Source organism: Hyperolius riggenbachi, chromosome 3 (assembly GCF_040937935.1).
Source record: "Hyperolius riggenbachi isolate aHypRig1 chromosome 3, aHypRig1.pri, whole genome shotgun sequence".
Classification (NCBI taxonomy): domain Eukaryota; kingdom Metazoa; phylum Chordata; class Amphibia; order Anura; family Hyperoliidae; genus Hyperolius; species Hyperolius riggenbachi.
Window position 1 is genome coordinate 52,210,561 of NC_090648.1, and position 14,894 is coordinate 52,225,454.

General features: G+C 48.0%; 1 protein-coding gene across 1 annotated transcript in view; it reads left to right on the top strand.

Annotated features, from left to right (window-relative positions):
• LOC137562606 (A.superbus venom factor 1-like) overlaps positions 1–14,894 on the top strand; it is a 335,432-nt gene that overhangs the window by 218,612 nt on the left and 101,926 nt on the right. Inside the window, exon 24 of the mRNA XM_068274110.1 lies at positions 7,173–7,248. Within this exon, the coding sequence (XP_068130211.1) occupies positions 7,173–7,248 (76 nt within the window). The remainder of the gene's footprint in view (positions 1–7,172; positions 7,249–14,894) is intronic.

Here is a 14,894-nt window from a genome sequence, read left to right on the forward strand (position 1 = left end):
GCTTGCATTACCCAAGTCCAGTCCAGCAGTTCAGCTTTCACGTCTGTTCTGCTCCCAGTACTCATCAAGTGAAATTCCCTAGAGGAAAGCTGTCCAACTCCAGTCATCAAGGGCTAGATCCATGCCAGTGCTTAGGATGGATTGAGAAATGTGTTCTACCTGATGAACCACACCTTTCCTAATTAAGTCTCATGAGTTACTTTGAGCTGTGTCAAAAATGTTTGGGGACCTGGATCTGGACCCACCAGGACTAGAGTTGGATAGCACTGCCCTTGAAGACCAGGTGATGCAGGGGATAAACCATATGTCAAATCCATCAAGCATCCCTTTTAGCTTTAATAAAAATAATAATTTATTTACCAATTAAAGCACATACACAACTGTTTTCTCCTAAAGAGACTGTTACTTATAAAGTACATAGTTCATTCTGCACATGGCAAGAATGCTGTTCACATTTTTATTCCATAATACAAGAAGGTGCAAAAAAATCCAACAATTGTTTTCGGTGCATGCAGGATCCTCTTTTTGAAAGCGTAGTAAATGCTTGAGTTCAATACACCCTGACAAAGGGGATCCTGTGTGTCCCTTAAACAATTGTGGGATTTTGAGCACCTTCTCGCACTTCTTCCGTTCCAGCGTTGCGTTCCACTGCTCTTGTCACTTCCTGCAATGCCGCCCACTGGGCGGCATTGCAGGAAGTGACACGAACGGTGGAATGCACGCTGGAATGGAAGAAGGAAGGTGAGTCATCTCTTCCCTGGCCCACTCGCTGCGCTGATTACTTAAATGCAGGCAAAATAGCTGGAGGGGGAGTGCGGTAGGGGGAGCCCCAGGTGAGGGAGGGGGTCTGACCCCCTTCCCCATCGCTGTGCCCGCTTCTCCCCCTTCCTGGCAGCTACCCCCTCCAGCTTGCCCACCCACCCACGGCCAGGCGGGTGCCATACCCCCACTTCCACCTCCTGAGGAACATGCCTCAACCCGCCTCATGGGCGGCCTCATTAGCCTTTTAGTGCCAATAAAAGTTTACGTTTTTTTCCTATCCTATCGTTGGTCTACTTATTAAGGTAGGACCTTACTTTTCCCCTATATATAATTTAATATTATAATTTTATACCAGTATACTTCTAATTACTAAACCACCGACTTCAAGTACCAGATTGATATCATGTCAAGAGTACCTTGGGCGCCTCCCACCCCATCTAAAGCTCCCTGTGTAGGGTTATAATGACTCTGGCGACAGTTCAGGAGCTGAGTGCTACGCAGATGCCTTGCTCTGCTATAGCATAGTGACACGTCTTTTGCTGTGGAGGAAAGAGAGGTCGGACGACATGTGGCACATGACAAAGCAGCTTCTGGCGGGAGGAGTGAAGAGGAGAACAATGCTTTCCAGGTCGCTGTCATTTAAAGATCATGCATTCCAGAGGGTGCCTGAGCACATGCTCGATTCTTGGCTGAGGAGGGCATGAATGAGCCTTGGCAGAGCTCTGTCCAGGGGGTGTACACCCAATCTCGTAATCTCCAACACTATAACACAGAAGCAGCCAAGCAGTTTATTCTGTGCACTAATTGCAGTTGGGTTGGTGTATATAGCAGTGGTCTAAGTAGGCCTGCCCAGCAAAATGTTGGATGTAGCCCCTCTTTCCAATAATACAAAAAAAAAATGCAGCATATCACATAAATAGGCAGTGTCACTAAACATAACTAGGCAGAGTTACCTGGCTTCTGTACTGACTGGTCTGGCTTTCTCCTGGTCTTGGGTGATCTGGCTTGCTGCCAGCAGTGAGGAGCTTCGAATTGATTTTGAGTAGCTATCTACTTGAAATCACTCAGATTCAAAGCATTCATTAGTGCATCTGAGGGGGTGGGTGATGGAGGGTTAATTTACTCAGGCTGCCATCTGCTTAATGAGCTTCAATTGTACCCCACGTTGTGTCTACAGATGGCTCGAACCTCTGATTTTAGTTTTGCGAACCTCAAATGCGAACTTCCGCAAAAGTTCGAGTTTGCGCGAACTTCGCGAACTGCAATAGACTTCAGTGGGCAGGCGAACTTTGAAAACTACAAATATTTATGCTGGCCACAAAAGCAGAGATGCTGTGTGTGGGGACTGACTTAGTCTTTGGGCAGGCCTGATCGTGCTTTGCAGACCACGTGGTCAGACGGACCCAACGCTGTGTGCCAGAGATGACACCACTTGCCTTTCAACATCACGGTACAGTTTGGGTATCGCCTTTTTTGAGAAATATTTGCGGCCTGGTATCTTCCACTGCGGTGTGTGGCTTTGCTTTTGTTTGCTGCTTTTCCTCAGGTGGTCATCCCATTGCAGTTTGTGCTTTGTCATCATGTGCCTTCGTAAGGAAGTTGTCCCTATGCGGGTCTTGGTCTTTCCACGGCTCAATTTTTGGTGGCAGAGAGTACAGATGGCATTGCTCTCATCTGAGGCAGACACACAAAAAAATTATCACACCGCTGAGCCCTGGGATGATGGCACTTTGGTGGTGGCTGCTGACTGAGTGTTAAGCGGGGTGCCAGAATCAGAGCAGTAGGAGGTAGATATGTCATGGTTCCGTGAGGAAGATGAGGTGTTCTGTGTTAAATAGTCAACTACGTCCTGGCAATCTTGGGGGTTGATGGCACTGGTCTGAACACTGTACTTTGGTCCAGGGCCACACAAAATCACGACAGCACGACCTCGAACAGACCTGCCGGGTGGCCTGCTTCTGGCTCTGCCTCTGCCTGTTTTTTCCATATTGGGGAGGATGAAGTGAGAGGTATGCACTGACTTGACTAATACAATGTGCAGTCACACAGGTACAGTGAACAGATATGCACGGACTGGTATCAATACAATGTGCAGCTGTCACACACACAGGTACACTGAACAGGTATGCAGGGATGGGTATATAACACTGCGTGTTGTCACGCAGGTGCAGTGCACATGAACAGGTATGCAGTGACTGGTATTACAAATGTGCAGCTGTCACACACACAGGTGCTGTGAACAGGTATGCAGTGACTGGTATTACAAATGTGCAGGTATCAGACACACAGATAAAGTGAACAGCTATGCAGTGACTGGCATATAAAACTGCTTGCTGTCACGCAGGTGCAGTAAACATGAACAGGTATGCAGTGATTGGTATTACAAATGTGCAGCTGTCACACACACAGGTACCGTGAACAGGTATGCAGTGACTGGTATATATAACACTACGTGCTGCTGTCACACAGGTGCAGTAAACTTGAACAGGTATGCAGTGACTGGCATTACAAATGTGCAGCTGTCAGACACACAGGTACCATGAACAGGTATGCAGTGACTGGTATATATAACACTACGTGCTGCTGTCACGCAGGTGCAGTAAACTTGAACAGGTATGCAGTGACTGGCATTACAAATGTGCAGCTGTCAAACACACAGGTACACTGAACAGGTATGCAGGGACAGGTATATAACACTGCGTGCTGTCACGCAGGTGCAGTAACCATGAACAGGTATGCAGTGACTGGTATTACAAATATGCAGCTGTCCCAACACAGGTGGAGTGAAAAGGTAGTCACTGAATGTGCTGGGCCTTGCACAGTATAGCAATTACCAAGAGCCAGCTGCGACTACAGGGCTTTATATGCAAGTGTCAGTGGCCACACAGGAAAAAAAAAACATGTCAAAAGAACATTAGCTCTCAAAAGAGCTGTTTTGGGGTGCTTCTTAGCAGGGGCGTAGGGCCTGTGGTCGCAACGGTCGCCTCGGCGACCGGGCCCGGCTCCTGAAGAGGCGGGGGAGGGGCCCGGGGGGCCCATGTCCGTTTGGACTCTCTCGGAGATCCGTGCGTGGCTGCGTGCGTTATTGGGAGGGGGGAGCCGCAGCCGCGGGGAGGGCAGCCCGACCTCTCCCTCCCTTCCTCTCCCCGGGCCCCCCCCTCAGATGCAGAGTGCGCGGCGCACGGAAGCGCTGTAGGCTGAACTCACCTGCCTGCGTTCCAAGCGCCGCTGGTCTCCTCCCGCTCTGTATAGATGTTGTTACACACTGCTTCCGGCTAAACAGGAAGCAGTGTAACAACATCTATACAGAGCAGGAGGAGACCAGCGGCGCAGGGACGGGAGGTGAGTTCAGCCTACAGCGCTTCCGTGCGCCGCGCACTCTGCATCTGAGGGGGGAGAGGAAGGGAGGGAGAGGTGGGGGTGGAGGGGCAGCTAGCTACCTAACCTATCCTGGGGGGCCAGCTACCTACCTAACCTACCCTGGGGGGCCAGCTACCTACCTAACCTATCCTTGGGGGCCAGCTACCTACCTAACCTATCCTGGGGGGCCAGCTACCTACCTAACCTATCCTGGGGGGCCAGCTACCTACCTAACCTATCCTGGGGGGCAGCTACCTACTCTAACCTACCCTGGGGGGCCAGCTACCTACTCTAACCTACCCTGGGGGGCCAGCTACCTACCTAACCTACCCTGGGGGGCCAGCTACCTACCTAACCTATCCTTGGGGGCCAGCTACCTACCTAACCTATCCTGGGGGGCCAGCTACCTACCTAACCTATCCTGGGGGGCCAGCTACCTACCTAACCTATCCTGGGGGGCAGCTACCTACTCTAACCTACCCTGGGGGGCCAGCTACCTACTCTAACCTATCCTGGGGGGCCAGCTACCTACCTAACCTACCCTGGGGGGCCAGCTACCTACCTAACCTATCCTTGGGGGCCAGCTACCTACCTAACCTATCCTGGGGGGCCAGCTACCTACCTAACCTATCCTGGGGGGCCAGCTACCTACCTAACCTATCCTGGGGGGCAGCTACCTACTCTAACCTACCCTGGGGGGCCAGCTACCTACTCTAACCTACCCTGGGGGGCCAGCTACCTACCTAACCTACCCTGGGGGGCCAGCTACCTACCTAACCTATCCTGGGGGGCCAGCTACCTACCTAACCTATCCTGGGGGGCCAGCTACCTACCTAACCTATCCTGGGGGGCCAGCTACCTACCTAACCTATCCTGGGGGGCCAGCTACCTACCTAACCTATCCTGGGGGGCAGGTACCTACCTAACCTATCCTGGAGGGCAGCTACCTACTCTAACCTACCCTGGGGGGCCAGCTACCTACCTAACCTATCCTGGGGGGCAGCTAGCTACCTAACCTATCCTGGGGGGCCAGCTACCTACCTAACCTACCCTGGGGGGCCAGCTACCTACCTAACCTATCCTGGGGGGCAGCTACCTACTCTAACCTATCCTGGGGGGCAGCTACCTAACCTATCCTGGGGGGCACCTACCTCATCTAACCTATCCTGGGGGGCCAGCTACCTACCTAACCTACCGTGGGGGGCCAGCTACCTACCTAACCTATCCTGGGGGGCCAGCTACCTACCTAACCTATCCTGGGGGGCCAGCTACCTACCTTACCTATCCTGGGGGGCAGCTACCTACTCTAACCTACCCTGGGGGGCCAGCTACCTACCTAACCTATCCTGGGGGGCAGCTAGCTACCTAACCTATCCTGGGGGGCCAGCTACCTACCTAACCTACCCTGGGGGGCCAGCTACCTACCTAACCTATCCTGGGGGGCCAGCTACCTACCTAACCTACCCTGGGGGGCCAGCTACCTACCTAACCTATCCTGGGGGGCAGCTACCTACTCTAACCTATCCTGGGGGGCAGCTACCTAACCTAACCTATACTGGGGGGCAGCTACCTAATCTAACCTATACTGGGGGGCACCTACCTATCTAACCTGGGGGCACTTAATTGTCTAACCTGTATTCGGGGCACCTAGCTAGCCTATACAGGTGGCAACTATACTGGCTACCTATATTGGAGGCACCTACCTAACTAACCTATACTGGGGGCACCTACCTATCTAACCTATGCTGGGGGCAACTATTCTGGCTACCTATATTAGAGGCACCCACCTAGCTAACCTGTACTGGCGGCGCCTGCCTATCTAACCTATACTGGGGGCAACTATACTGGCTACCTATGCTGGAGGCACCTACCTGGCTAACCCATACTGGGGGCAACTATACTGGCGTACCTATGCCTGGCTACCTATACTGGGGGGACCTATAGCTGGCTATAGGGATTCGGATATGTGTGTGCGTCGGGTGTTGCCGGGGGAGGGGGGGCTGTTGTTGCCGTGGGGGGGGCCCACATCCAGATTCCGCATCGGGGCCCAGAGGTTTGTAGCTACGCCACTGTCAATAAGTATCAGCAAGGAACAAGCTAACAAGCCTAACAACAGCCTAACTAAGCTTTCCCTAATCTCTGGAGCAGCAGCCAGCTACCTCTCTCCCTTCTATCACTAACTACTCAGCACACAGAGTGAGATCATGGCCAATGCAGCCGCCTAGGGGGGGGGGGGGGGTTCTCCAGGAGGGAGTGTAGCTTGATTGGCTGCCCTTTGTCTGCTGACTGTGATGTAGAGGGTCAAAGTTGAGCCTAATGATGTAGTATAGGGGTGGGTCGAATTCGCATAAAGTTCGCAGTTCACCGCGAACGCAAACCACCAAAGTTTGCGCGGATACGTTCACAGTCCAACCATTCGCATCATCTCTAGTTGTGTTGAACGTTGCGTTCCAAGTCACGTCACGTGACCCCCTCAGCTGCACTAATAAAAGCTTCAAATCCAAGTGATTTTAAGTAGGTAGCTACTTGAAATCAATCTAAAACTCATTGCTGGCTGCCAGTCCCCCCAACATTCCATGACCTTATAGTGGAGCCCCTCCCATTCTCCCACACTGGACTCCCATTGAGGCACCACAACTCCAAGCAAGCTCCAGTAGAAGAACCACAGCTCCCTGCATGCCCCCATAAAGGGACCACAGCACCCAGCATGGCACCTCAACACCCTGCATGCCTCCATAGAGGCACCACAGCACCTAGCATACCCCTGATTGATGTGCCATGCCCCCATAGTGGCTCCACAGCTCTATGGGAGTATGCTGGGAGCTGTATTACCTCTGTGGTAACATCCTAGGAGCTAAGGTGCTTCAATGGGGGCATGCTGGGAGCTGTGTTGCATCAATGAGGAGCATGCTGGGAGCCTCTATGGGGGCATGATGGCTGGCATTGGTGTTTCGATGGTTCTGTATTACATCACTAGTTTCTGTGGCTCAGGTCTCCTCGTCCACTTATACATCAGCCTGTTCCTAATCACTTGCATTTTGGTCTAACAGGTTTGGCCAATCAGATGGCATTCCGCAGAGTAGATGGTTCCTATAGTGACTGGATTCACATACCATCCAGCACATGGTAATGTAGAATACTATTGTTTTATTTTCTGTATTAATGCAACATTTTACAGAGTACGTTAAACCAATCACATTTGTGCTTTCAAGAAGCTGCAGAAGATTACATGTTCTTTAGAGAACTGCCTTCCTATCTTGTAGACTGCCCTCAGTGCTGCCTGTAGAGACAGGACACTGGTCATGTGCTCCCCCCATTCTGGGCTGTCCTTGGCTTAGGGGGAGCACACAGCACAGGATGGGGGAGCAGAGGACCAGTGCTCCACTGCTCGCCCCTGTGGAAGCAGGGCGGCCACAGACTGGGTTTATGACTGCTGTGGTTTATATGTCTGGCAGTTTAAAGGATACCTGAAGTGACATGATGAGATAGACATGTGTATGTACAGTGCCAAGCACACATATAACTATGCCGTGTTCCCTTTTTTTCTTCCTCTGTCTAAAAGAGTTAAATATCAGGTATGTAAGTGGCTGACACAATCCTGACTCAGACAGGAATTGACTACAGTGTGACCTTGCTGATAAGAAATTCCAACTATAAAACACTTTCCTAGCAGAAAATGGCTTCTGAGAGCTGGAAAGAGATACAAAGGGGAATTTCTTATCGGTGAGGGTCACACTGTAGTCACTTCCTGTCTGAGTCAGGACTGAGTCAGGACTGAGTCAGCCACTTACATACCTGATATGTAACTCTTTCAGGCAGAGAAAGAAAAAAAGGAACACAGCAGTTATTTGTGTGCTAGGCACTGTACATACACATGTCTATCTCATCATGTCACATGTCACTTCGGGTATCCTTTAACTGCCTTAGTGTGCCATCCCGCTGCCAGCCCCTTGCTTCATGGTGCCCTAGGCCATGGCCTAGGTGGCCTTGCCTCAAATCCAGCCATGCTGGGCCCCAGTGCAAAATGTACTGGGCCCCCTTTCCAGAACTGCATGTATAATAATAATCACCAGTGATGATCGTAATCCACTAATTACAATTACGCAAAATTACGCGTAAATATTCACATTTACGTCTATGTAATTATGAATTGTTAATTCAATTGACTTTATGTAATCATTCGCAATTATTTAAGCAAGAATTTAGACGTAATTTATGTGTAATTTCGTAACCAATTTGGCAGTGAAAAGCAAAGCTCCTATACATGCTATGGCTACCAGAATTGCCACCCATGTTAAGGATGGTAGTGGGTACAAGTCAAAAAGACCTTGTAGATTTTCAGAAAATCGATTTTAAAAATCGAACTGAAAAATGGTCTTTAAACTGTCAATTTTTTGTTTAAAAAACATTTTTCGCTGCATTTTTAAAATCCTTTTTCTCAAAAACTACAAGGACTTTTTAAAAAAAAAAAATTTTTTTTGACTTCTACCCACTTTTCTCCTTAATATATTTAGCAATTTTGGCAGCAATAGCATGTATAGGGGCTTTGCTATTCACCACCAAAGTCATCACGAAATTGGGTAAATCATGCATTAATTAATGCGTAATTAAGAGTGCTTACAATTGCATACACAATTAATTACACTTTGCGTAAATGCAAATTATGCGTAATTACACAAAGGCGTAATTTCTGTTCATCCCTAGTAATCACATAATACAGACCACCATTGTGTGATGGAGATGTAAGCAGAGGAACAGTAATGGTTTGTCAAAGGATACCCGAAGTGACGAGTGACATGATGAGATAGAGATGGGAATGTACAGTAGAGATGTCCCGAACAGTTCGCCGGCGAACAGTTCCAGGCGAACTTTGGGTGGTTCCCCCTCGCCGGCGAACTTTCCCGGAAGTTCAATTTGCCCCCATAATGCTTAATTGAGCAGAACTTTGACCCTCTACATCACAGTCAGCAGGCACATTATCACCAATCAGACTACACTCACTCCTGGAGCCCCACCCCCCCTTATAAAAGGCAAGGTTCTCCTGTCGTTTTACTCACTTGTCTGCCTACAGTAATTAGTTAAGGGACAGCTGCTGACAGACTCTGCTAGGGAGAGTTTAGTTAGGCTCTTGTAGGCTTGTTCCTAGCTGATTGTTATTCCTTATATTACTACCTCCCTCACTCCCTCCCTCCTCCCGGAGGGACTTGTCTTCCAGGGAATTGTAGTATGTCAAAAGCCAGCTTACATACCTTGGCTGGGAATTGAACCCAGGTCTAAGTGCATGGTAGGTAGCTCACTTCACCACTATACCACCATCAACACTACATGCTGAAGCCAGCCTAGCATGTACCATTACGATATATCCAAGAGAAAAATGAGCTTGCTTAAGAATTTGTAGTATGTCAAAAGCCAACTCATATTAGCCAGGAATAGAACCCAGGCCTACCGCACTGTAGGCTGCTATCCTAACCATTATACCACCAACACTACATGCTGAAACTTCTTGGAGCAGACTTACTTCCCACCTCCAAAAGACACACATACATCCCTATAAAATCATTCAACAGCAACTGCATGCACAGTCTGGGTGGTACACAGTCTCTGTGGCACAATTGGTTAGCATGTTTGGCTGTAAACTGGAACGTTGGTGGTTCAAGCCCACCCAGGCATGGCCTTGCCTTTTGTGCTTAACAGTTGTCCGAAGAGAAACCCAGATAGCCATGTAGATTCATATCTCTCTCTCTCTCTCTCTCTCTCTCTCTCTCTCTCTTTCTCTCTTTCTCTCTCTCTCTCTCTCTCTCTCTCTCTCTCTCTCTCTGTCACCGCTTTCCGCGCAATTGTATTTTCCGCAATTTTGGGCGGAAATTGTTCATTCTATTCCGTTTGGCCGGCAGAATTCCGAAATTGCCTGTGAAATTATGCTGGTATCCGTTGATGGTTTTAAGCTGAAAATTCACTTCAGTGGCATTAAGTCCTAGAGAGAGAGAGTGAGAGAGCTCATTTTTCTCTTGGGTATATCACAATGGTACATGCTAGGCTGGCTTCAGCATGTAGCATTGTAGTATGTTGTGTTGGTGGTATAATGGTTAGGATAGCAGCCTACAGAGTGGTGGGCCTGGGTTCTATTCCTGGCCAATGTGAGTTGGCTTTTGACATACTACAAATCCTTAAGCAAGCTCATTTTTGTCTTGGATATAGCATAATGGTACATGCTAGGATGGCTTCAGTATGTAGTGTTGGTGGTGGTATAGTGGTGAAGTGAGCTACCTACTACGCACTCAGACCTGGGTTCAATTCCCGGCCAAGGTATGTAAGCTGGCTTTTGACATACTACAAATCTTTAAGCAAGCTCATTTTTCTCTTGGATATATCATAATGGTACATGCTAGGCTGGCTAGAGCATGTAGTGTTGGTGGTGGTATAGTGGTGAAGTGAGCTACATACCATGCACTCAGACCTGGGTTCAATTCCTGGCCAAGGTATGTAAGCTGGCTTTTGACATACTACAATTCCCTGGAAGACAAGACCCTCCGGGAGGGGGGAGGGGGGAGTGAGGGATTACACTTCCTGATGTTGTAAAGCAGTGTAGGCCTGCAATTGAACATTCATTGAGATTTCTGACCTTAAAACACTGCTTTGTGTTAAATCCAGATTTTTTTCTGGGACTTTTGATGTGTATTTCACTTAACCATGACTTCCTCCAGGTATTAGACCCCTTAAAACACGTTTTCTATCATTTTTATAGTCAGCAGAAATTTTTCAGACTTTTTAAGTTCGCCTCCCCATTGAAGTCTATTGCGGTTCGCGAAAGTTCGCGCGGACCGAACCTTCCTCGAAAATTCGCGAACCGAAAATCGGAGGTTCGCGACATCTCTAATGTACAGTGCCTAGCACACTAATAACTATGCTGTTTTTTTTCGTTTTTTCTTTCTCTGCTTGAAAGAGTTAAATATCAGGTATGTAAGTGGCTGACTCAGTCCTGAGTACAGTGTGACCCTCACTGATAAGAAATTCCAACTATAAAACATTTTCCTAGCAGAAAATGGCTTCTGAGAGCAGGAAAGAGATAAAAAGGGTCAGTAGTTCATAGATTTTAGCTCTGGCCTGAATGTGTCATTGAGCAAAAACAATAAAACAGTTAAAATTTTTAAGATTTAAACATAAAATAAAACCGTGGCATATCTTAAAAAGATACAATTGTTTATTTCATTAGTTTATTTTTGCTTCGGGTGTCCTTTAATGATTACCACCATTTGAAACACATACTGTATAGAAGTGATTATTATAACTGCAGCACCAATAAAGAGGTAATGCAGCAACAGAAGGAGGGGCTTATGTGGGTCCCTCAGGTCTATCGGCTCTGGTGAGGTTGGAACCTCTGTATCCCCTCCTGTTACATGCTTGAACAGGGGTCCTTACTACTTCTTGTGCTCCAATTGGGTATTTATTGACAGTTGTGCTAATATTGTTCTTCCCTATAGCACCTACTTCCGCTTTATCTGAACCCAAATTTTGGCTTCCAGCATTTGTCACAGTAGTGGAATCAAACATTCATTACCCCTTAGTGTTAAAGAGACACTGAAGCGAACAAAAAAAAAAATAGAATAGAATGAATTGGTTGTATATTACGGATAATTACTAGAACATTAGTAGCAAAGAAAATATTCTCATATTTTTATTTTCAGTTATATAGTGTTTTTTATAACATTGCATCATTCTCTAATATTTGCAGTCTACACAATATTCAGCATTCTAAATGGTTTTACAGAAGCAGGCTGTGAACTTTTGAACCATTTTCAGCCCAGAAGAAGAAAATACTTTGACAGACACTTCAGATAACAAGCTTCAGAATACATAGCTCTCTGCTACTTTGAGGCTTCTTTCCAACCAGGATGTTGCGTTTTAGGGGACGTTATAGGTCGCATAATGCAATGCCTGGTGGTGCTGGAGGAGGACGCTACCAAGAGCTGCGTTATACAGCTCTTGGTGCGCCTTTTTTGGGCTGTGCGATGCGGAGACCATGTGATCCGCATCACGTGGTCCTGCCAGCCAATCGCCGCACAGAGCGGCCACTCCAGGAAGTACGGTAAACACTGCACGTCACAGTGCAGTGAATATTAATTAGCCATGTGGCTGGCCGCGGAGGAGGAGGGGAGACCTCCTCCTCCAACATCACTGAGCATGTGCAAGCAGTCTAACGCGGCTTAGCCGCGTATAACGCACAGCATGCAGCCAGTGGCGTAGCTAAGGAGCTGTGGGCACCGATGCAAGTTTTACATGGGGCCCCCCAAGCACTGTATACATGACAATTGATACGGCGCACCAAAACCTGCCAATGGCAACTACAGTGTCAGAGATGCAAGAAGGGGATGGGGAACAGTTTGTTAGTGATTACCACTATTCAATGTATCTAGAGAAGTGATTATTATGAGCACAGGGCCAATAGAGAGCTAATCCTGTAGTTGAGGGAGGGACCTTCGGGGCCCCTCTGGCCCAAGGGCCCCGATGCGGTCGCTACCCCTGCACCCCCTATTGCTACGCCCCTGCATGCAGCACTTTCTTTTAACTTGCTGCGTTACAATGTAACGCAACGTGGGCACTGTGAACAGCCCATTGATTTTTCATTGCAGTGCGGTGGGCTGCATTACAGACTGCACTAACTTGCGCATGTAATGTCTTACTGTGAAAGCAGCCTTAAAGAGAACCCGAGGTGGCTTTGTATAACGTTAGTGGGGCACAGAGGCTGGTTGGGCACACTAACACCAGCCTCTGTTGCCCCATGGTGTGTGTCAAAGACCCCCCTGCTCGCCGCTATCCTTCCCGCAGTGCTGGCGACACGCAGCGCGTCGCCAGCACAATGTTTACCCTAGCTCTGTCTGTCAGCGCCGCTCCCCCGCCTCCTCCGCATCGCCGCTACCCGCCCTCGTCCCTTCCCTCCAATCAGCGTGAGGGAAGGGACGAGGGCGGGTAGCGGCGATGCGGAGGAGGCGGGGGAGCGGCGCTGACAGACAGCGCTAGGGTAAACATTGTGCTGGCGACACGCTGCGTGTCGCCAGCATTGCGGGGGTATAGCGGCGAGCAGGGGGGTCTTTGACACACACCATGGGGCAACAGAGGCTGGTGTTAGTGTGCCCAACCAGCCTCTGTGCCCCACTAACGTTATACAAAGCCACCTCGGGTTCTCTTTAAAGTGGTGGAGCCAAATGGCAATTTGCATAGATAACAACTGGAGTTTGTTTACTCTTCCTATACTGGAAACAACATTAGACTTATGTCTCTGCTCCTAATATTTTATTTCTTAGCTGTACTACACATACAAATCATTATATCATTTTTTTTCACTACAGTGTCTCTTTAAGGTAGAAGGGCTTTCCCCTCCTCAAATAAAATAATCAGGGAAGATTGGACCATACGGTCCTGGGCCTGTATAAAACATCCTCCCCTAGGTTTTTAGAATGACTTTTGATTTCTACTGGTTAACTAGTCATTTACTTCCAAAAACTGCTTGCAATAATGGAATTTATTAAAGACTGAAATATTTTTTTCCTCTAGAGATTTGTATAAAAGGAGCAGTAAAATACATTCTGTTTTAGGCTGCATGCATATGAACATTTGTACTCCTCCGCAGTCTAGTCAGCACCATCTGTAGTAATATAGCTCTTTATTGATAAAAGAATAGCATGACAGGCATCTTTAACAGCGACAGCAGCGCTGTATCGGTCAATAGACCTTTCTCAAGCTGCATAGAATAATGTCACACTAGAACAGCACTCACCATGCCTTAAATAGTTTCCTCCAATCTCCAAGATCAATCAGTGACCAATCAACTGCGTCTGATTGGTTGCAGGAACTGGTCACTGATTGATCTTGGAGATTGGAGGAAACTATTTAAGGCATGGTGAGTGCTGTTCTAGTGTGACATTATTCTATGCAGCTTGAGAAAGGTCTATTGACCGAAACAGCGCTGCTGTCGCTGTTAAAGATGCCTGTCATGCTATTATTTTACCAATAAAGAGCTATATGACTACAGATGGTGCTGACTAGACTGCGGAGGAGTTGTGGGAGCGTCTGGAGTGCAGAGACGCTGCAGGTCATAGCACATCACCTTTCCTCTCCTTGGGTGCTTGCTATAAACTGATCTTTTGTGAACATTTGTATTCTTCTGCCCTGTCCTAATGATTTTCAATATCAATATAATTGAATATAAATCTGCTGGTATGTACATTTGGATTCCCACTACAAAATGTCAAAAGGCAGTCATCTGTTTTGCACAGTTTGTTTTCCAGGATTCCTCCCCTGCCTATCTTATTTCCTCCCCTGCTTAACCACTTAAGGACCGCAGTGTTAAACCTCCCTAGTGACCAGGCCTTTTTTTTCACAAATTAGGCCACTGCAGCTTTAAGGCCTCACTGCAGGGCCACACAATTCAGCACACAAGTGATTCACCCCCCGCCCCCCCCCCCCTTTTTTCCCACTAACAGAGCTTTCTGCTGGTGGGGTCTGCTTCCCTGCTACTTTTTATTTTATTTTTTTATAAATATTTTCATTTTTATTTGTAAAATGCATTGTACTATTATTTATTTTTTTAAAAACCCGCCTCCCCCTCCCCTCGCCACCAATCAGCGTGATCGTCTGTCAAGCCTATGACAGGGGATCACAACTTTGCCTACCAGGGCAGGGCTGTACTCTCCTATTAGACAGCGGTATCACCGTCTAACAGTCTTCGAGCAGCGATCGCCACTGGGAGACCAAGCGGAGATGCTCTCCTGAAA